This window comes from Schistocerca piceifrons, chromosome 3, assembly GCF_021461385.2.
Source record: "Schistocerca piceifrons isolate TAMUIC-IGC-003096 chromosome 3, iqSchPice1.1, whole genome shotgun sequence".
Classification (NCBI taxonomy): Eukaryota; Metazoa; Arthropoda; class Insecta; order Orthoptera; family Acrididae; genus Schistocerca; species Schistocerca piceifrons.
Window position 1 is genome coordinate 678,226,439 of NC_060140.1, and position 23,233 is coordinate 678,249,671.

At 42.1% G+C, this 23,233-nt stretch overlaps 1 protein-coding gene across 3 annotated transcripts in view; it reads left to right on the forward strand.

Moving 5' to 3' along the window:
* LOC124787881 (WAS/WASL-interacting protein family member 2-like) overlaps positions 1-23,233 on the forward strand; it is an 82,860-nt gene that overhangs the window by 21,307 nt on the left and 38,320 nt on the right. For all 3 annotated transcript variants that reach the window (XM_047254859.1, XM_047254860.1, XM_047254861.1), the window contains exon 3: positions 5,552-5,716. In XM_047254859.1, coding sequence (XP_047110815.1) covers positions 5,552-5,716 — 165 coding nt within the window. The remainder of the gene's footprint in view (positions 1-5,551; positions 5,717-23,233) is intronic.

Here is a 23,233-nt window from a genome sequence, read left to right on the forward strand (position 1 = left end):
TACAAATTTGCTAAATAACTTACTATGATCACATTGGGTACAATATTCACAGCAGAACACTTAGAACACTACTGAATTCTCATTGGCTGTTGGAGAATGCGTGACGTAGATGCGCAAAATGAGCCTAAACCCGACCACCTTTGTTTGTGACTCAAACTGTAACACATCTGAACATGTATTATATGACTCGCAATCATAGGATCTTCATAACCATACAGATGACATGATGTGGTGTCATAGCCTGATGGTCTCGATGATGCACGTCACTGTTAGTTATCACATATGGTGTGACCATTACTGCTGCCGTGAAGAAATGCACTACACTGTAGTAAGTGGATGAAAGTAACAGCTCCTCCACATGCATCTTGTAGATTATATTCAGCAGCATATTTGATTGTGCTGGAGTTCTGTTGACACACAAATCCTCGTTCCATAGAAGTGTCCTCTCCTTGGCCATTAAGCACTCTGTCTTGACTACGTAGTTGAGCATCTCGATCAGAGCATCATTGTTAGTTGGTGCCTTCTCACTGAGCTCTTTCAAAGCAATTCAGTTGATTGTAATGTTCTAGTGCTGATAGAGTAGGATATTACAGCCATTTCTTCACAAGACCTTATAACCTCTCCACTAACATACAAAAACATGCGTGTAAGCTGCATCTTTATATTCCATTGAGTAACCATTGACCAAGTGGCGAGACAGCTGTTTAACTGTCTGATCTACACCAATGGGCACATTGATAATTGACCCAACAATTCCCAGTGCACCTCCATGCTCCAAGTGCTTGAGCTGCATAAATATGACTCTGGGTGATATGAGCCAACTAATGATGGTATCCAATGGTGGCAGGTTATTTGGCTTCAGTGGGTACAAGAAGCCATTTGATCTACTTAGTATGGACAACCACCTGCCATCAGGACTCCTAGTAAAATTACTACTTGTATAAAGATCATATAATTGGGGAATGCTTCTGCCAGTATAGTGTGATGTCTAGCCTTTACTCTTTTCAAATTGCATGGGAAGCATAACTGACTGCACACACTGCAAGCAAAGCTGAACTCTCGTGCAATGATGGCCTTGACAAAATAATTTGCACTGTTCGCTTGTGATTTTCCATCTCTTGATCTCTGTGATGTTATTGAGCAACCAACCAGTCTACTGTAGCACCCTCCATCAGTGTTCACGTACTGATGCCCAGTGTTTTACCACCGGTTGACAACACAACAATATTTGGTGGTTGGAATATAACTTTTCAAAAAGCTAATTTGCAACAGTCATGCACATGTGCCTGCACTGGTATGATGATAGCACAGCCAAAACAAATACTATATAACAAACATGTACAGACATGATATATCAGTTGTGAGCTCAACCATTGTTCACACATTATAACTCTCATAGTTATTACAATTCAGATCTGACAGTATTTTGCCACTAAAGAAAGTACAACCAACAAGTAGATAGACATATTCGTCTCAAAAGATTTATCTTTAGACAGTAGTTACTGGATGTAATGGTGGGTACAAAGTTCAGAAATCTGGAAATGCGGTCTGTTGATCACACGCCCTTCCATACCGCATTCAAATGATGACATTGACAGGTAATGGCTCCGTGGACATTCAGCCTAGTGTAGTCTTCAAAGTCTGACATTAGAGACTAATTTTTTCATCACTGTGCCTCTTTTTGTTCACAGATTTGTTTTTGTGTGAGGTTTCACCTATTACTGTTTATTGTTGTCATGATGACATTAGCTTTTCACTTTTTAAATCGGAGATTGGCTCTGTATTCACTGATGATTTTAAGAAAAGTCAACGCATTGCAAACAATTATCACAAGACAATTACTAAAAATGCAGTGACATTGGATAACTATGTTTTTTGGAATCCTGGTATTGGGTGGTGGTGGTGGTGGTGGTGGTGGTGGTGGTGGTGGTGGTCTTCAGTCCTGAGACTGGTTTGATGTAGCTCTCCATGCTACTCTATCCTGTGCAAGCTTCTTCATCTCCCAGTAACTACTGCAACCTACATCCTTCTGAATCTGCTTAGTGTATTCATCTCTTGGTCTCCCTCTACGATTTTTACCCTCCACGCTGCCCTCCAATACTAAATTGGTGATCCCTTGATGCCTCAGAACATGTCCTACCAACCGATCCCTTCTTCTAGTCAAGTTGTGCCACAAACTCCTCTTCTCCCCAGTCCCATTCAATACCTCCTCATTAGTTATGTGATTTACCCATCTAATCTTCAGCATTCTTCTGTAGCACCACATTTCAAAAGCTTCTATTCTCTTCTTGTCCACACTATTTATCGTCCATGTTTCACTTCCATACATGGCTACACTCCATACAAATACAGGGTTATTACAAATGATTGAAGCGATTTCACAGCTCTACAATAACTTTATTATTTGAGATATTTTCACAATGCTTCACACACTCATACAAAAATTCAAAAAGTTTTTTTAGGCATTCACAAATGTTTGATATGTGCCCCTTTAGTGATTCGGCAGACATCAAGCCGATAATCAAGTTCCTCCCACACTCGGCGCAGCATGTCCCCATCAATGAGTTCGAAAGCATCGTTGATGCGAGCTCGCAGTTCTGGCACGTTTCTTGGTAGAGGAGGTTTAAACATTGAATCTCTCACATAACCCCACAGAAAGAAATCGCATGGGGTTAAGTCGGGAGAGCGTGGAGGCCATGACATGAATTGCTGTTCATGATCTCCACCACGACCGATCCGTCGGTTTTCCAATCTCCTGTTTAAGAAATGCCGAACGTCATGATGGAAGTGCGGTGGAGCACCATCCTGTTGAAACCTGAAGTCGGCGCTGTCGGTCTCCAGTAGTGGCGTGAGCCAATTTTCCAGCATGTCCAGATACACATCTCCTGTAACGTTTTTTTCGCAGAAGAAAAAAGAGCCGTAAACTTTAAACTGTGAGATTGCAGAAAACACGTTAACTTTTGGTGAATTGCGAATTTGCTGCACGAATGCATGAGGATTCTCTACCGCCCAGATTCGCACATTGTGTCTGTTCAATTCACCATTAAGAAAAAATGTTGCTTCATCACTGAAAACAAGTTTCGCACTGATCGCATCCTCTTCCATGAGCTGTTGCAACCACGCCGAAAAATCAAAGCGTTTGACTTTGTCATCGGGTGTCAGGGCTTGTAGCAATTGTAAACGGTAAGGCTTCTGCTTTAGCCTTTTCCGTAAGATTTTCCAAACCGTCGGCTGTGGTACGTTTAGCTCCCTGTTTGCTTTATTCGTCGACTTCCGCGGGCTACGCGTGAAACTTGCCCGCACGTGTTCAACCGTTTCTTCGCTCACTGCAGGCTGACCCGTTGATAACCCCTTACAGAGGCATCCAGAAGCTTTAAACTGCGCATACCATCACCGAATGGAGTTAGCAGTTGGTGGATCTTTGTTGAACTTCGTCCTGAAGTGTCGTTGCACAGTTATGACTGACTGATGTGAGTGCATTTCAAGTACGACGTACGCTTTCTCGGCTCCTGTCGCCATTTTGTCTCACTGCGCTCTCGAGCGCTCTGGCGGCAGAAACCTGAAGTGCGGCTTCAGCCGAACAAAACTTTGAGTTTTTCTACGTATCTGTAGTGTGTCATGACCATATGTCATTGAATGGAGCTACAGTGAATTTATGAAATCGCTTCAATCATTTGTAATAGCCCTGTACTTTCAGAAACGACTTCCTGACACTTAAATCTATACTCGATGTTAACAAATCTCTCTTCTTCAGAAACGCTTTCCTTGCCATTGCCAGTCTACATTTTATATCCTCTCTACTTCGTCCATCATCAGTTATTTTGCTCCCCAAATAGCAAAACTCCTTTACTACATTAAGTGTCTCATTTCTTAATCTAATTCCCTCAGCATCACCCGACTTAATTCGACTACATTCCATTATCCTCATTTTGCTTTTGTTGATGTTCATCTTATACCCTCCTTTCAAGACACTATCCATTCCGTTCAACTGCTCTTCCAAGTCCTTTGCTGTCTCTGACAGAATTACAACGTCATCAGCAAACCTCAAAGTTTTTATTTCTTCTCCATGGATTTTAATACCTACTCCGAATTTTTCGTTTGTTTCCTTCACTGCTTGCTCAATATACAGATTGAACAACATCGGGGAGAGGCTACAACCCTGTCTCACTCCCTTCCCAACCACTGCTTCCCTTTCATGTCCCTCGACTCTGCCATCTAGTTTCTGTACAAATTGTAAATAGCCTTTCGCTCCCTGTATTTTACCCCTGCCACATTCAGAATTTGAAAGAGAGTATTCCAGTCAACATTGTCAAAAGCTTTCTCTAAGTCAACAAATGCTAGAAACGTAGGTTTGTCTTTCCTTAATCTAGCTTCTAAGATAAGTCGTAGGGTCAGTATTGCCTCACATGTTCCAATATTTCTACGGAATCCAAACTGGTCTTCCCCGAGGTCGGCTTCTACTAGTTTTTCCATTCATCTGTAAAGAATTCGCGTTAGTATTTTGCAGTCATGATTTATGAAACTGATAGTTCAGTAATTTTCACATCTGTCAACGCCTGCTTTCTTTGGGATTGGAATTATTATATTCTTCTTGAAGTCTGAGGGTATTTTGCCTGTCTCGTATATCTTGCTCACCAGTTGGTAGAGTTCTGTCAGGACTGGCTCTCCCAAGGCTGTCAGTAGTTCTAATGGAATGTAGTCTACTCCCGGGGCCTTGTTCGACTCAGGTCTTTCAGTGCTCTGTCAAACTCTTCACGCAGTATCATATCTCCCATTTCATCTTCATCTACATCCTCTTCCATTTCCATAATATTGTCCTCAATTACATCGCCCTGGTTTTCATATTGAATTTTATGGGTCATTGTATGTTGACAATGCAATAAAGTTTGTCTTTGTGGAGTTGAAAACTCAAGCACCATCCTCTAGGAAAGTACAAATCCCTTTAATGTGTACGAAAGACACCTTCTCCAACTTATGCATTGAACGCAAACAAGGGATATTTGTTACAACATTTTATTTATCTGAACAGTGACATTATTTTTCATTGTATGGGATGTGTGGCATTTAGTTTCTGTAATTATGAAATTTGAGATTCAGATGTAGTCCAACACTTTGATTTTGAATGTCCATTATGTTCCTGAATTGCTCCAAAATTAGGTATTAATTATAATTAATTACATAAATTATTGAGTATATTTATTAAAGCAATGTTATCAGTCCACGAAGTGGTAAGATACAAGTGAACTTCCAGTGTCATACTGTTGCCTAACAGAAAATTAATATTTTGTGTTTGTATGACAGCACTAATGTTGTGAAAAGCAACAAATATGAGAAAAATGAACAAACCCCCACTGTCTCTTTTACATTCAGATTAAAACTTTTATTTCTGACGCATTTGTACACTCTTGCTAGAGCTGTTTATCTTCATTTTGGTTAATTTCAGGTGTCAAAAATTTGTATACTTTCAGTGTCTCGTATTTGTTGTACAGTTTATACATTGTAACCTCTTTGTTAGTAATGAATGTTGTCCATTGAAGTATATTTTTTACAGGGAAAGTCAAAGGTTCAGACAGTAGTAGCATTAATGGAAGCACTAACTTCAGCAGCAGTAGCAGCACTAGATTCAACAGCAGCAGCACAGATTTCCCAAAAAACAATGGCCTGGGTGGTCTTTTCAAGGGAGAAATGCCAAAACTGCGACCAACTGGGAGACTAGGTATGTTACCATCTACATTTCATGGTATGAGTAATTAAATTTATTTATAGTAGCTGTTGCAATTTTGATAACAATAGATCACTGTCATTGTGCAATAATTGTCTAATGAGGACACAGTATCACTGCTACTTCCTACCGTACTGGATACAGATTTCATTACAAATAGTTTGCCCCTATTTCTTTCTCTCTCTTAGCATTCTTTACATTAGTATGTTATTAGTGTTGTTTTACCGGCAAATTCTGTTTTTTGATAGATCAAGTAATTATGTTTCATTGTACCACATGCTATTTATATATCTGGAAGTAAATATCAGGATAATTACAAGTGTTGAATAAAACACCTGTTCTGTAAAACGAAGGAAAAAAGATATAGTTTCACGTCCCGTCGATGTCAAAGTCATTGGAGACAGCTGTTCCATACAAACTTTGAGGTGTCTTTCTTAAAGTAAGATAAAGTGGTATGGTACAGTTGTTAGACTTTAGACTTGTGTTCTAGGAGGTGTTATCTACCACAGATCATTTACATTTTGATAGATGTGCAATAACAAAATTTTACATTAAAAATTAAACATTACATTTATATTTTACATGAAAAATTAACTTTTTTTATTTTTTTATGATACCACATTATTATAGAACTCTTCTAGTTTATAAACACAGATTCCAATTAGTAGATTCTGTGCATACCTCTCAAAGAAACCTTACCAAGCGAGGTGACGCAGTGGTTAGCACACTGGACTCGCATTCAGGACGACGACGGTTCAATCCCACGTCCGGCCATCCTGATTTAGGTTTTCCGTGATTTCCCTACATCACTTCAGGCAAATGCCAGGATGGTGCCTTTGAAAGGGCAAGGCCGATTTCTTCCACATCCTTCCCTAATCTGAGCTTGTGCTCTGTCTCTAATGACCTCATTGTCGACGGGACATTAAACTCTAATTTCCTACTCCTCCTACTCCTCAAAGAAACTTTATAGTAGGTCTCTCAGTACCAGGGTTAGTTTGAAAGGAGACCAGCATTAATATAGAGGGGACACAGAGTTGTTTTTTTTTTTTACTGTGACTGGCATGATTAAGTTCAGAATGCCTTTAATTGTTGTCACTGCTTTCCCCCCCCCCACATAAACTGTTTTTACACCAAAAGAGTTGACCGACAAGATATTTCCATAAGTTAAGTGAGATTGGAAGAAAGTTTAATATGAAGACTGAAGCTGTTTCTTACTAACACATGATTTTAACCATTTCGCTGCTGTGGATGTGTATACGGGTCCTGCTACACTGTTCCCTAGGTGCTGTGGATGTGTATACAAATGCCGCTTGTGTTTTCCTACAGTGCAATGGACATCTGTATGCGTCCTGAGCTTTCACCCAATAGTTTTCAAAAAATTGGCTGATAAGTATTTCATATCAACGGGAACAGCATCTCTCAGTGCAGACACCAGCATTTGGTGAGCAGTAAAGCCATAACAAAAGTGGCCCTCAGCACGTAAATCAGAGTGTGCAGCTGCAGCAGCGAAACGGTTAATTTGCATAGTAAGTAGATCGCATGTGATAGTTTAATGCATAATTGGTTTCACTGTGCATCCCGTTTCAGTTGTGTGTCCAAATTAATTCCTAGTAGGCATTTGCCTTTTCAATTTGTCTGTGGAGATGGAAGTACAGTAAACCTCGCTGAAAATGGTATCACATGGGACTTAAATAATCTCCAAAATTGGACAAGTTTCCTGACTAAAACAACTCACAAGGCAGCAGTACATAAAATTTGTCAGTTATCGTGCGTGAAAGTTGTTGTTGTTGTTGTTGTTGTTGTTGTTGTGGTCTTCAGTCCTGAGACTGGTTTGATGCAGCTCTCCATGCTAATCTATCCTGTGCAAGCTCCTTCATCTCCCAGTACCTACTGCAACCTAAATCCTTCTGAATCTGCTTAGTGTATTCATCTCTTGGTCTCCCTCTACGATTTTTACCCTCCACGCTGCCCTCCAGTACTAAATTGGTGGTCCCTCGATGTCTCAGAACATGTCCTACCAACCAATCCCTTCTTCTAGTCAAGTTGTGCCACAAGCTCCTCTTCTCCCCAATTCTATTCAATACCTCCACATTAGTTATGTGATCTACCCATCTAATCTTCAGCATTCTTCTGTGGCACCACATTTCGAAAGCTTCTATTCTCTTCTTGCCTAAACTATTTATCGTACACGTTCACTTCCATACATGGCTACACTCCATACAAATACTTTCAGAAACGACTTCCTGACATTTAAATCTATACTCGATGTTAACAAATTTCTCTTCTTCAGAAACGCTTTCCTTGCCATTGCCAGTCTACATTTTATATCCTCTCTACTTCGTCCATCATCAGTTATTTTGCTCCCCAAATAGCAAAACTCCTTTACTACTTTAAGTGTCTCATTTCCGAATCTAATTCCCTCAGCATCACCCGACATAATTCGACTACATTCCATTATCCTCGTTTTGTTTTTGTTGATGTTCATCTTATACCCTCCTTTCAAGACAATGTCCATTCTGTTCAACTGCTCTTCCAAGCCCTTTGCTGTCTGTGACAGAATTACAATGTCATCAGCGAACCTCAAAGTTTTTATTTCTTCTCCATGGATTTTAATACCTACTCCAAACTTTTCTTTTGTTTCCTTTACATCTTACTCAATATACAGATTGAATAACATCGGGGAGAGGCTACAACCCTGTCTCACTCCCTTCCCAACCACTGCTTCCTTTTCATACCCCTCGACTCTTATAACTGCCATCTGCTTTCTGTACAAATTGTAAATAGCCTTTTGCTCCCTGTATTTTATCTCTGCCACCTTCAGAATTTGAAAGATAGTATTCCAGTCAACATTGTCAAAAGCTTTCCCTAAGTCTACAAATGCTAGAAACGTAGGTTTGCCTTTCCTTAATCTTTCTTCTAAGATAAGTCGTGGTGTCAGTATTGCCTCTCGTGTTCCAACATTTCTACGGAATCCAAACTGATCTTCCCCGAGGTCGGCTTCTATCAGTTTTTCCATTTGTCTGTAAAGAATTCGCATTAGTGTTTTGCAGCTGTGACTTATTAGACTGATAGTTCGGTAATTTTCACATCTGTCAACACCTGCTTTCTTTGGGATTGGAATTATTATATTACGAAAGTATAAGTTTGTGATTAAGCATATATTTACCTACCTTCATTCCTGCACAGTAGATGTTCATTTACTGCACAACAGAACACTTTGACTATTACGCTGACTGCTAAATAATACGGGTACAGCTTTTCTATATTTGTACACTAAATTCATGTATTATTGTATGCGCATACATGTTACTGTTATGTTATTTCGATGTTTTCCCCACGTATCAAAGAGGGAAACATGGTTGAATTTCTTGTTCAAAATTGTTTTTCTGCTTAATTTTTAGCACTATACAATCGTTGCAACAGCTAGAGAGAATTTGTGTATGGCATAATCCGTATCCCTTTAGGCAGGGGGGGTTACCTTCATAGTCTCGGATGTTATGCATATGTTTAGCATATGTTAAAATTCATGAATAAGTAAGAAACCTGTATTTTTTTGTTTTCTCTAAAAAAAATTCCAGCCCCAAGATACAGGCCTCCAAAGATGATACTGTGAACACAATTTTAAAGATGCGAATTTCAGAAAAAAATTTAAAATGCTGTATCTCTCTTAACAGTTCTAGATATTTTGTTAGAGTTTTTTTTATTTGAAAGATGATTGCTTTATGATTACAGAAGTTTGTTTGGACACATCTGTCAAAGTTCTTTTACTGTTGCCTTTTGAATTTTTATTGTAATTTACAGAATTTTTTTTTTTTTTTTTTCAAAAATTCCAATCCAAAAAAGTTACATTTTTTCAGTTGATTAATGCCATAGAGTACTATATTCTCTGTAAAGAACAGCTTCCATTTTTAAGTTGGACAGTTTTATTTTAATTTGTTTAACTTTTAAGGGTAATGTATGTCTTCACTGAAGTTGTTTCTTACTAATTTCTTGTTACAACGTTTATTTCTAATGTCTTTGTTGCAGTTATTTCATATCACTTTCTTTGTTACAGTTATTTCAGTTATTTCTTTTCACTTTCATTGTTGCAGATATTTCTTACACTTTCTTGTAGTTTCTTGTCAGTTTCTTTGTCATGGTTGTTCATTGCAGGCTTCTGTATTGTAGTTGTTCAGTGCTAATTTGTTTACTGAAGAAGCTTCTAAGAAACCTGAGACCATCCAGTGAGTTCTGTGTTTTTGCATGGAATTTGCCAATTGACACAGTTGTAGTGTTTTTTTTGTGAAAAGGACTGTTTAAAATGTTTTCTGACTTGGGCGACACGAGAGAGAAATGTGCTGATTATTTGCATATCCATAAAAGAGTGATATATAAGACAAACAAAAAACACTTTGTTCAGTTGGGGAATTAGGGTTATCATTTGAAGACTGTGTTTCAAAGTGAAGAGGTTTCCAGTGACGACTTTTTGTGTTCTAAATGTTTTGACAGAACAACAATAATGATAGTATCTGAACAAGGTGAAGCTTCCCATGCTGCAGATGATTCAGATTTTGCATCAATAGAGGAAGAATTAAATACCCTGAATCAGTCAACGACTCTCATAGTCCTGTCAAGAAACTGTGGTCAGCGAAGTCGTCATACGCTCTGTGCATCAAGAAAGGGCAGAGAAATTACTAAAGCTATGAATGAATACACTACAGCAAAACTGACCATGCTCTTCAAAGTAGAAATTCCATTTTCAGAAGAAAATGAACCAAAGCACTCTAGCACCTCTTGCCAGGAATTTTTCACAGATATCAATTTAGCTGTTGAATATTGTGCATCCTAAAGTGAAAAGGTGCAAGTTTGAACTATTATTATTCCAGAGAAGTACATGGTAGACTAATCAAGAAATGTGAGGTCTGTAAAAGGAGTCTTTGGAAGACCAGATCCCTATTATGGTCATCCTGTAGAAGCAGCTCAAGCTCAAATAGCACAGTCATTTTATCTGAAAGATAAATCAGACTGTTATCGCCAGAGTGCCAACAAAAAAGACACTATAACTGTAACAGTTGAAGGTCAAAAAGTTGTGAAAGTGAAGAGGTACACTAGGTGATCAAAAGTATCCGGACACCCCCAGAAACCCATATTACCTGCAGTGTGCTGCCACCTTCTGCCAGGTACTCCATATCAGTGATGTCAGTAGCCATTATACACCGTGAGAGAGCAGAATGGGGCACTCTGCAGAACTCACGGGCTTCGAATGTGGTCAGGTGATTGGGTGTAACTTGTGTCACACATCTGTACGCGAGATTTCCACACTCCTAAAAATCCCTAGGTCCACTGTTTCTGATGTGATAGTGAAGTGGGAATGTGAAGTGACACATACAGCACAAAAGCGTACAGACTGACTTCGTCTCTTGACTGACAGTGGTGGCCAACAGTTGAAGAGGGTCATAATGTATAATAGCAGACATCTGTCCAGACCATCACACAGGAATTTCAAACTGCACTAGTATCCACTGCAAGTACTGTGACAGTTAGGCGGGAGGTGACAAAACTTGGATTTCATGGTCGAGCGGCTGCTCATGAGCCACAAATCACCCCGGTAAATGCAAAACGATGCCTCGTATAAACATTGGACGATTGAACAGTAGAAAAACGTTGTGTGGAGTGACGAATCACGGTACACCAAATGGCAATTCAATGGCAGGGTGTGGGTATGGCGAATGCCCGGTGAACATCATCTGCCAGTGTTTGTAGTGCCAACAGTAAAATTATGAGGTTGTGGTATTGTGTGTTGTGGTCATGTTTTTCATGGAGGGGGCCTTTCACCCCTTGTTGTTTTGCATGGCACTTTCACAGTGCAGGCCTACATTGATGTTTTAAGCACCTTCTTGCTTCCCACTGTTGAAGAGCAATTCGGGGATGGTGATTGCATCTTTCAACACGCACGAGCACCTGTTCATAATGCACAGCCTGTGGCGGAGTGGTTGCATGACAATAACATCCCTGTAATAGACTGGCCTGCACAGAGTCCTGACCTGAAACCTATAGAACACCTTTGGGATATTTTGGAGCTCTAACTTCGTGCTAGACCTCACCAACTGACTTCGATACCACTCCTCAGTGCAGCAGTCCGTGAAGTATGAGCTGCCATTCCCCAAGAAACCTTCCAGCATGTGATTGAACCCTGCAAGCGTGGAAGCTGTCATCAAGGGTAAGGGTGGGCCAACACCATACTGAATTCCAACATTAATGATGGAGGTCGCCACTAACTTGTAAGTCATTTTCAGCCAGGTGTCCAGATACTTTTGATCACATAGTGTACATGACATGCAGTGTTAAAGAAACTTTTGCAGTTCATAAGAGCAACTACACAACTTCACATATTGGAAGATCAAAGATTTATGCACTACAACATAAGTGGGTAGTTCCACACCCACCTAGAGATGTCTGTTTATGTGTGTACTGCATGAATTTTGAACTTTGTGTGGTAACTTCGAAGAATTTACTGGAGCACATGACATATGACACCTTGGTCGGGCGCGTGAAGTCATTATTAGTCTGTGATGTAAAGCGAGAGACTTGTTTAAGAGTGTGGTGACAGACCTGGAAAGGGAGGGCTGTCTTTAGACACTTGGTCTGGAAGATGTAGCAGATAACTCTGCAGAACTTACATATGCAGACATGAGAGGAAAATAAACTATCAAGAAAACTGTTGCCTTTGACAGTTTCATTGATGGACTTGGCAAATGGTCAGTGAAAGCAGTAACACACCAATATCTGAAGAAATTATCACAACACATTACAGAAGTGAAAGGGTCTTTACAGGCTGAAGAACTATGTTTAGTGCTTCACTGTGATTTTGCTGAGAATTGGTCTGTAATTCTCCCACAAGAAGTACAAGGGTATCATTGGAGTAATGATCAGGTTTCATTTTTTTACAGGAGTGACATATTTTCAAAACAAGACCACAAGTGTTGCTGTTATAAGTGACGACACAGGATATGACTCAGCGCATGCTTTGCTAGCAATGTGCAAAATTCTTCAACTGCAAACAGGGGCAGAGAAGACCACCATTATTTCTGATGGTGCTCCTTGTCATTTCAAAAATCGTTACCAGCTGTTTGAATTAATTAAGTCGCTTCTGCCAACTGAATGGATATACAGTGCTACTGGTCACAGGAAGGGGCCTTGTGATGGTGTAGGAGGCCTGCTGAAGCACCATGCTGCAAAACATAATCTTTCTAGACCAAATACAACTGTGATTCAGAATGCTGAGAATTTTATGAGAGTCGTGAAATCTTACACATCTACAGCCCTCATTGTTTTGTCCAAAGAGGAAATCGAAGAATTCCTTGAGCAGAAAAAAGAAGAATGGTCCAAACAAACAACTCCCATGAAAGAAATTCAGAAGGCACATTTTTGGACTCACAAAGTGGTGGATAAACTTGTATTGTATGCACTTTAAAGAGAAAGAAAGAAGAAATTTCGTTCATTCAGCCAACACCTCAGAAACTGCAGGATAATATTCAGATTCACAACCTGAGAAGGGGGATGTTTTTGGCATGTGTGTATGACTCTGACTGGTGGATTGCGGAGATTATAGACACCAGTTACGAGTTAAATGAAATTGAAGTGAACTTCATGCTACCACATGGACCAGCTGCTGGATATAGGTTTCCAGCTGAAGGACGACAACAACAACACAATCAGCGCCCACTTCGTGTTCACAATGCTTTGACCCCTGCGGGTCCAGGGGTTAGAAGAGGCCCAAGGTATTCCTGCCTGTCGCAAGAGGCGATTAAAAGGAGACTCTCACGTTTCGGCCTTTATGTGGTAGTCCCCCATCATGTTTGACCTCCATTTTTCAAAATTTTTCCGAAGAGTAAGCCAATTGAGGAAGAGCGTGTTACATGGTGCATCATGTCCATTGTGCATTGAGATGTTTAGTCCACTTTCTCGCCATACCATTGCAATCCTGCTCAGTCTCCATCTCTTGGGCAAGGGGACACCTTCCTGGGTATCTTTTCCACCATGCACTATGCAGTGTTGCTTCCTGCACCGACGATGACCATGTACTTACTAGCACCTCATATCCAGCATGGTAGCCAGTCGGTTGTGGTGGCGCCACCATGTACCCTGTTGGTTGTAGCCCCTGACAACACAGGGATCGCTCTGCTGATGCCTGCGCTGTTAATTCCCCACATATGCCATGGAATAGATGCGTATCTCCCTGGGGCATCGGGACTCCCGGCAATGGCCATCCTGCCAGGTGGCCCTTGCTGAGGCTGGGTGGCACCCGTGGGGAGGGCCCCTGGTTGGAATTGGTGGCATCAGGGCGGATGATAGCCATGGAGTGTTGCATGTCATGTCTTGCTGGTGGTTTGCCACCAGCAGTCTCTAAGCAGGCAAAGTCTAACTTCAGTGCTAAGAAATATGGCCCCAAATCATTCCCCACCCTGGTCACAACATGGGAGGAATGCCACACTAAGGATGGCAGTGAATCTTATTCACCCCGGTACCTGATATGTATGGCATTACTCACTTGTGACAAATTGAGGGATGTTTCTGTTCCATCACCCCCCCCCCCCCCCCCCCAGGTATTATATTCCACAGGGACCTTCTTTTGCAGTCTGATGACAAGCTGCGTGCCAATTTAAAGCAGCGAGGTGTTCATTTCGTCCATCGGGGCCCGAGGGATAATCAGGTTGCCACCAGTGCCTTTATCTTATCCTTCGAGGGTGATACACTGCCTGAGAAGGTCAAGGTATGGTATACCGCTGTGACGCCAAGCCATATATCCCTCCCCAGTGAGGTGCTTTAAGTACTGTACTTCCAGCATGTCGAGATTGTGGGTGTCCATCACATCCCAATACTCCATGTGTCCCGCCTCCCATCAGTGTCAACTGCTGAGAGCACCATTTATGTTGCTTGCCAGACTGCAGGATTTTACAGAAAGAGAGGAAAATCGTGGAATGTAAGACCCTGGACTGACTGACCTACACTGAGGCTAAGAGGAAATTTGAGTGCCTACATCCTGTGGCTATGACCACCTCTTACGCCGCTGCTACAAGAACAGTTGTTGCCCCATCACTTCCTCGCATTCCTGTCGCCTCTCGGAACCAGAAGACTACACCTGACCCATTGATGGTGGGGGGGGGGGGGGGGGCACTTCCCTCCCCGTTGCTCCCGCACCACCTGCTTCAAGAGCAACATCCCCCCCCCCCCCCCCCCCCAAACCATTGGGGATACCAGTCCCCACTTATGAGCCTGAAAAGTGTGAGTCTGCTAGTGGGAAAGATGACACTCGCCAGTGGCTGAAGAGCCCAACAGCAACTGGTCAATAGGGCTTCACGCTCATCCTCAGTCCTAGAGACTGAATCAGTGAAGTCCTCCCAGCCAGGGGAAACCCAAGGAGCAGCGAGAGAAATCTAAAAATAAGGTCCCCAAGACCAAGGGAATTGTGGTGGTACCCACACCACCACTACCTACAAGCACTGCATCTGCGGACGAGGTGGAGATTTGGGTGTCCACCGAGGACCTAGTTCTCACCGGACCCTTAGACACAATGGATATAGACTGCTCAAGCAAAACGTTGGTGGCAGCAGGTGACCCTGAGGTGTAAATTTCCTCATTGAATATTCCATGCCTTCCCAGTCTCACGATGATGTCATCCTCCAGTGGAATTACAGCAGTACCTGCTTTCTGCATTGCCCTCCAGGGAACCTAATTCCCGGCAATGCGGACCCCTGCCCTCCGCAGCTATAAGGGATACTACAAGAACCGTAGCAACTATAATCGAGTGTCAGGTGGAGTTTGCGTTTATGTCCTCAACTCGGTCTGTAGTGAAACTGTGCCCCTTCAAACCCCTCTTCAAGCTGTGGCTATGAGAATAAGGACGACGCAGGAAATAACTGTCTGCAACGTGTATGTTCCTCCAGATAGTGCAGTATCCCTGAATGTATTAACTGCACTAATTGATCAACTCAGTAAACCTTTCCTACTTCTGGGAGATTTTAAGGCCCACAACCCCTTGGGGGGTGGCACTGTGCTTACTGGCCGAGGCAGAGATGTTGAAACTTCACTGTCTCAGTTCGATCTCTGCCTCTTAAGTACTGGGGCTGCCACACATTTCAGTGTGGCTCATGGTAGTTACTAGGCCATTGATTTATCGATTTGCCACCCAGGACTTCTCCCATCTATCCACTGGAGAGCACAAGATGACGTGTGTGGTATTCACCACTTCCCCATCTTCCTCTCACTGCCCCAGCATCAGGCCCATGGATGCCTGTCCAGATGGGCTTTAACCAAGGCAGACTGGAAAACTTTCACCTCTGGGGTCACCGTTGACTCTGCCCCACACGGTAACATCAATGGGATGGTTGAGCATGTGACTTCAACAATAGTTTCTGTGGCAAAAAACACAATTCCTTGCTCTTTAGGGTGCCACCCAGCCCCCCCCCCCCCCCCCTCCCTCTCCGAAAGGCAGTACCTTGGTGGTCGCTGGAAGTCACTGCAGCAATTAAGGATCGTTGGTGAGCTCCCCAGCAGCATAACTGGCACCCTTCCCTAGAGCACCACATAGCCTTGAAACGGCTTCGTGCCTGTGTTCACCAACTTATCAAACGACAGAAGCAGGAGTGTTGGGAGAGATATGTCTCTACCATTGGGTGCCATATGTCACCTTCCCAAGTCTGGGCGAGGATCAAATGTGTTATCGAGTACCAGACCCAACAAGTGTTCCCGGTGTTAATACAGGGTGATTCAAAAAGAATACCACAACTTTAAAAATGTGTATTTAATGAAAGAAACATAATATAAACTTCTGTTATACATCATTACAAAGAGTATTTAAAAAGTTTTTTTTTTCACTCAAAAACAAGTTCATAGATGTTCAATATGGCCCCCTCCATACACATGAGCAATATCAACCCGATACTCCAACTCGTTCCACACTCTCTGTAGCATATCAGGTGTAACAGTTTGGATAGCTGCTGTTATTTCTCGTTTCAAATCATCAATGGTGGCTGCGAGAGGTGGCCGAAACACCATATCCTTAACATACCCCCATAAGAAAAAATCGCAGGGGGTAAGATCAGGGCTTCTTGGAGGCCAGTGATGAAGTGCTCTGTCACGGGCTCCCTGGCGGCCGATCCATCGCCTCGGGTAGTTGACGTTCAGGTTTCATAACTAACCTTTTTCATAGGACTCTCCATACAGTTGACTGTGGAATTTGCAGCTCTCTGCTAGCTCTGCGAGTCGATTTTCCTGGGCTGCGAACAAATGCTTGCTGGATGCGTGCTACATTTTCATCACTCGTTCTCAGCCGTCCAGAACTTTTCCCTTTGCACAAACACCCATTCTCTGTAAACTGTTTATACCAACGTTTAATACACCACCTATCAGGACGTTTAACACCATACTTCGTTCGAAATGCACGCTGAACAACTGTCGTCGATTCACTTCTGCCGTACTCAATAACACAAAAAGCTTTCTGTTGAGCGGTCGCCATCTTAGCATCAACTGACGCTGACGCCTAGTCAACAGCGCCTCAAGCGAACAAATGTACAACTAAATGAAACTTTATAGCTCCCTTAATTCGCCGACAGATAGTGCTTAGCTCTGCCTTTTGTCGTTGCAGAGTTTTAAATTCCTAAAGTTGTATTCTTTTTGAATCACTCTGTATAATGGATGTATTATCTACAGATGCAAACGCGATTGCCGAGCACTTTGCTAAACACTATGTTCAAGCCCCTGCATCGAAGAACTACCCCCCCCAGCCCTTCGCACCCTCAGACAGAAGATAGAAAGGAAAGACCTCTCATTCACTACATGCCACAGTGAACCCTATAACGCTCCATTTACAGAGTGGGAGCTCCTCAGTGCCCTTGCACATTGCCCCGACACAGCTCCTGGGCCAGATTGGATCCACAGTCATATGGTTAAACATCTCTCATTGGACTACAAGCGACATCCACTCGTCATCTTCAACCGGATCTGGTGCGATGGCGTCTTTCCATTGCAATGGTGAGTGACCACCATCATTCCAGTGCTCAAACCTGGTAAAAACCCACTTTATGTGGATAGATATTGGCCCATCAGCCTCACCAACATTCTTTGTAAGCTTCTGAAACGTATGGTGTGTCGGCAGTTGGGTTGGGTCTTGGAGTCACATGGCCTACTGGCTCCATGTCAGGTCGGCATCCGCCAGGGTCGCTCTACCACTGATAATATTGTGTCCCTCAAGTCAGCCATCTGAACAGCCTTTTCCAGCTGCCAACACCTGATTGCCGTTGTTTTTGATGTACGAAAAGTGTATGACACCACCTGGCGATGAATATCCTTGCCACATTATACGAGTGTAGTCTCAGAGGCCCGTGCCCGGTTTTTATCAAAAATTTCCTGTCACTTCGTACTTTCCGTGTCCATGTTGGTGCCTCCTGTAGTTCCCCCCATATCCCAGAGAATAGTGTCCTACAGAGCTTCGTATTGAGTGTATCTCTGTTTTTAGTAGTCATTAATGGTCTAGCAGCAGCTGTAGGGCCGTCCGTCTCACCTTCTATGTATGCAGACGACTTCTGCATTTCGTACTGCTCAACCAGTAATGGTGTTGCTGAGCAGCGCATACAGGGAGCCATCTACAAGGCGCAGTCATGGGCTCTAGCCCACGGTTTCCAGTTTTTGGCTGCAAAGTCGTATGTTATGCACTTCTGTTAGCATTGTACCATTCATCCGGAACCAGAACTTTACCTTAATGACGATGCAATCACCAAAGTGGAGACATATAGATTCTTAGGACTGGTTTTTGACGCCCAATTGTCTTGGCTTCCCCACCTCCGTCAGCTTAAGCAGAAGTGCTGGCAGCACCTCAATGCCCTCCATTGCCTCATCAGCACCAACAGGGGTGCAAATTCCTCTACACTGCTGCAGCTCTACAGAGCCATTGTTCAATCCCGCCTTGACTATGGGAGTCTGGTTTATGGTTCAACGGTGCCCTCAGCGTTGTGTTTACTCGACCCAGTGCACCACTGTGGCGTTCACCTAGCGACAGGAGCTTTTAGGATGAGTCCAGTGACCGGCGTCCTGGTGGAGGCCGGAGTCCCTCCTTTGCAGGTTAGGTGTGCGTAGTTGCTCTCTAGTTACGTTGCACACGTTAGTAGTTCCCCTGCACATCGGAATCACCGTCTCCCTTTCCCACCCACTGCGGTTCATCTCCCTCATCAGCGGCCCAGGTCAGGGCTTCCAATTGCAGTTCGTGTCCGATCCCTTTTCCACGAACTGGTGTCCTTGCCTTTACCATTCATGAACACCTCCATGGTGTACACCTAGGCCACAGCATTGCCTGAACCCTTCACGTGGCCCTAAGGACTCAGTTAATGCTGCGACTCTCTGCTGTCACTTCCTCTCGATTCTCGACATGTACTGGGCGATTAAGTGGTTTACACTGAAGGCTGATGGTCACATTTTCTTTTTCTATGTTCATGGAGGACATATAGAACAGCACTCCTTGTCAGATGGCTGCAGTGTCTTCACTGCAGAACTGTGGCCATATCTTGTGCTCTTAAGCACATCCGCCCATGTCCAGGCGAGTCATTTCTCCAGTGTACTGACTCCTTGAGCAGCCTACAAGCTATCAACCAGTGCTACCCTCATCATCCTTTGGTAGCGACCATCCAGAAGTCCATCTGTGCCCTGGAATGGTCCAGTCATTCAGTGGTGTTTGTGTGGACCCCAGGTCACTTCGGAATCCCAGGTGATGAACTTGCTGACAGGCTGGCCAAACAGGCTACATGGAAACTGCTTGTGGAGATCGGCATCTCTGGAACTGACCTGCATTCAGTATTACACTGCATAGCGGCTTTGGGAGACAGAATGGCATAACCTCAGTATGCACAACAATCTGCTTGCCATTAAGGAAACTACGAATGTGTGGAAGACCTCCATGCGTGCCTCTCGCAGGGCTCTGTGGTTTTCTGTCGGCTCCACATTGCCCATATGTGGTTGACGCATGGTTACCTCCTTCGTCACGAGGACCCACCTCAGTGTCGCTGTGGCTCACGAATGACGGTTGTCCATCTCTTGCTGGACTGCCCACTTTTATCTGCTCTGTGGCAGACTTTTAACTTTCCCACCACCCTACCTTTGGTGTTGTGCGACAATGCCTCAACAGCGACTTAAAGTTTTACATTTAGCATATAGCCTTTGTCCCTGTGTGTCCTGCACCCTAGTGTTTTCAGAGTGGGGGTTTTAATGTGTTGCAGAGAGGCCGGCTTTTCCTTTTTATCCTCATGGTCAGCCAGCCATGGTAACCTGCTTTCTTGTTTTAACCCCTTGTACCTGTTTCTTGCGTCTTTGTGGTTTTAATGTCCCCTTTTGTCCATTTAAGTGTTTGTTGCCCTTCAGTCGTTGTTGTGGTTTTTCCTTTCATTCTGTTTTGTGTTGTAAGTCTCATTGTATTATTCTCATCCTTGTGGCATTGTTTCCTTTGGAACAAGGGACCGATGACCTCGTAGTTTGGTCTCCCCCCCACCCCCCTTTTAAACCAACCACCCACACAACCTATGCAGTATTTATGCCTGTCCCTGTTTCACCCCTGTTCCATACTCCTTTCCTGAGGGCTCAGATCCATATAAAAGACAGATACGGGACATATTTCATATATCTACCCACTACCACCTACTGCAGTCCTCTCACAATATTTCGTACCCATCAAAGGCAGGGTCTTCAGTAAAAGCAATCATATGATGTGTCAACTTAGCTGCAAGCATTGTTCAGGATTCTATGTGGGCATAACCACTAACAAGCTGTCTGTCCATGTGAATGGCCCTAACTGTGGCTAAGAGACAGCTGGACCACTCAATTTTTGAGCATGCTGTGAAACACATGCAACAACTGCTTCGCAACCTGTAGATTAGATTAATACTAGTTCCATGGATCATGAATACGATATTTCGCAATGATGTGGAACGAGTCGAATTTTCCAATACATGACATAATTAGGTTAATTTAACAACATACTTAAGTTAATATAACAACTTTATTTTTTGTGTTTTTTTTCTTTATTTTTTATTTTTATTTTATTTTATTTTATTTTTTTTTCCTTTTTTTTCTTAATTTATATCTAAAAATTCCTCTATGGAGTAGAAGGAGTTGTCATTCAGAAATTCTTTTAATTTCTTCTTAAATACTTGTTGGTTATCTGTCAGACTTTTGATACTATTTGGTAAGTGACCAAAGACTTTAGTGCCAGTATAATTCACCGCTTTCTGTGCCAAAGTTAGATTTAATCTTGAATAGTGAAGATCGTCCTTTCTCCTAGTATTGTAGTTATGCACACTGCTATTACTTTTGAATTGGGTTTGGTTGTTAATAACAAATTTCATAAGAGAGTATATATACTGAGAAGCTACTGTGAATATCCCTAGATCCTTAAATAAATGTCTGCAGCATGATCTTGGGTGGACTCCAGCTATTATTCTGATTACACGCTTTTGTGCAATAAATACTTTATTCCTCAGTGATGAATTACCCCAAAATATGATGCCATATGAAAGCAATGAGTGAAAATAGGCGTAGTAAGCTAATTTACTAAGATGTTTATCACCAAAATTTGCAATGACCGTTATTGCATAAGTAGCTGAACTCAAACGTTTCAGCAGATCATCAATGTGTTTCTTCCAATTTAATCTCTCATCAATGGACATACCTAAAAATTTGGAATATTCTACCTTAGCTATATGCTTCTGATTAAGGTCTATATTTATTAATGGCGTCATACCATTCACTGTACGGAACTGTATGTACTGTGTCTTATCAAAATTCAGTGAGAGTCCGTTTACAAGGAACCACTTAGTAATTTTCAGAAAGAAGTATTGACAATTTCATCAGTTAATTCTTGTTTCTCAGGTGTGATTACTATACTTGTATCATCAGCAAAGAGAACTAACTTTGCCTCTTCATGAATATAGAATGGCAAGTCATTAATATATAATAAGAACAACAAAGGACCCAAGACTGACCCTTGTGGAACCCCATTCTTGATAGTTCCCCAGTTTGAGGAATGTGCTGATCTTTGCATGTTACGAGAACTACTTATTTCAACTTTCTGCACTCTTCCAGTTAGGTACGAATTAAACCATTTGTGCACTGTCCCACTCATGCCACAATACTTGAGCTTGTCTAGCAGAATTTCATGATTTACACAATCAAAAGCCTTTGAGAGATCACAAAAAATCCCAATGGGTGGTGTGCGGTTATTCAGATCATTCAAAATTTGACTGGTGAAAGCATATATGGCATTTTCTGTTGAAAAACCTTTCTGGAAACCAAACTGACATTTTGTTAGTACTTCATTTTTACAGATATGTAAAGCTACTCTTGAATACATTACTTTCTCAAAAATTTTGGATAAAGCTGTTAGAAGGGAGATTGGACGGTAATTGTTGACATCAGATCTATCCCCCTTTTTATGCAAAGGTATAACAATAGCATATTTCAGTTTATCAGGGAAAATGCCCTGTTCCAGAGAGCTATTACACAGGTGGCTGAGAATCTTACTTATCTGTTGAGAACAAGCTTTTAGTATTTTGCTGGAAATGCCATCAATTCCATGTGAGTTTTTGCTTTTAAGCAAGTTTATTATTTTCCTAATTTCAGAGGGAGAAGTGGGTGAGATTTCAATTGTATCAAATTGCATAGGTATGGCCTCTTCCATTAACAGCCTAGCATCTTCTAATGAACACCTGGATCCTACTATATCCACAACATTTAGAAAATGGTTATTAAAAATATTTTCAACTTCTGACTTTTTGTTCGTAAAGCTTTCATTCAATTTGATGGTAATACTGTCTTCCTCTGCTCTTGGTTGACCTGTTTCTCTTTTAATAATATTCCAAATTGTTTTAATTTTATTATCAGAGTTGCTGATTTCAGACATGATACACATACTCCTGGATTTTTTAATAACTTTTCTTAATATAACACAGTAGTTTTTATAATTTTTGATAGTTTCTGGGTCACTACTCTTTCTTGCTGTCAGATACATTTCCCTTTTCCGGTTACAAGATATTTTTATACCCTTAGTAAGCCATGGTTTGTTACAAGGTTTCTTACGAGTATATTTAACTATTTTCTTGGTGAAGCAGTTTTCAAATGCATTTACAAAAATGTCATGAAATAAATTATATTTTAAATTGGCATCAGGTTCACGGTACACCTCATCCCAGTCTAACTGCTGTAGGCTTTCCCTGAAATTTGCAATTGTTAAACCGTTGACTGAACGTACTACTTTGGAGGACTGTTTAGTATTGCTGAATGGAGCTATGTCATATATTGTGCCATCTGGATTATTCCCACCAACACTAGCTTTTTTGATATGTGCAATTGGAAACTTTTAGTGCAACATAACCTTCGTTCCTTCATTCTTGCAACCTCCCTTGTCTCAGCCTTTACTAGTCCCTGTCCTTCATCTGCCTCTGTCCCCTTCCCTGCTCTTACTCTGGCCCCACACATGTCTTCTATTCCCCC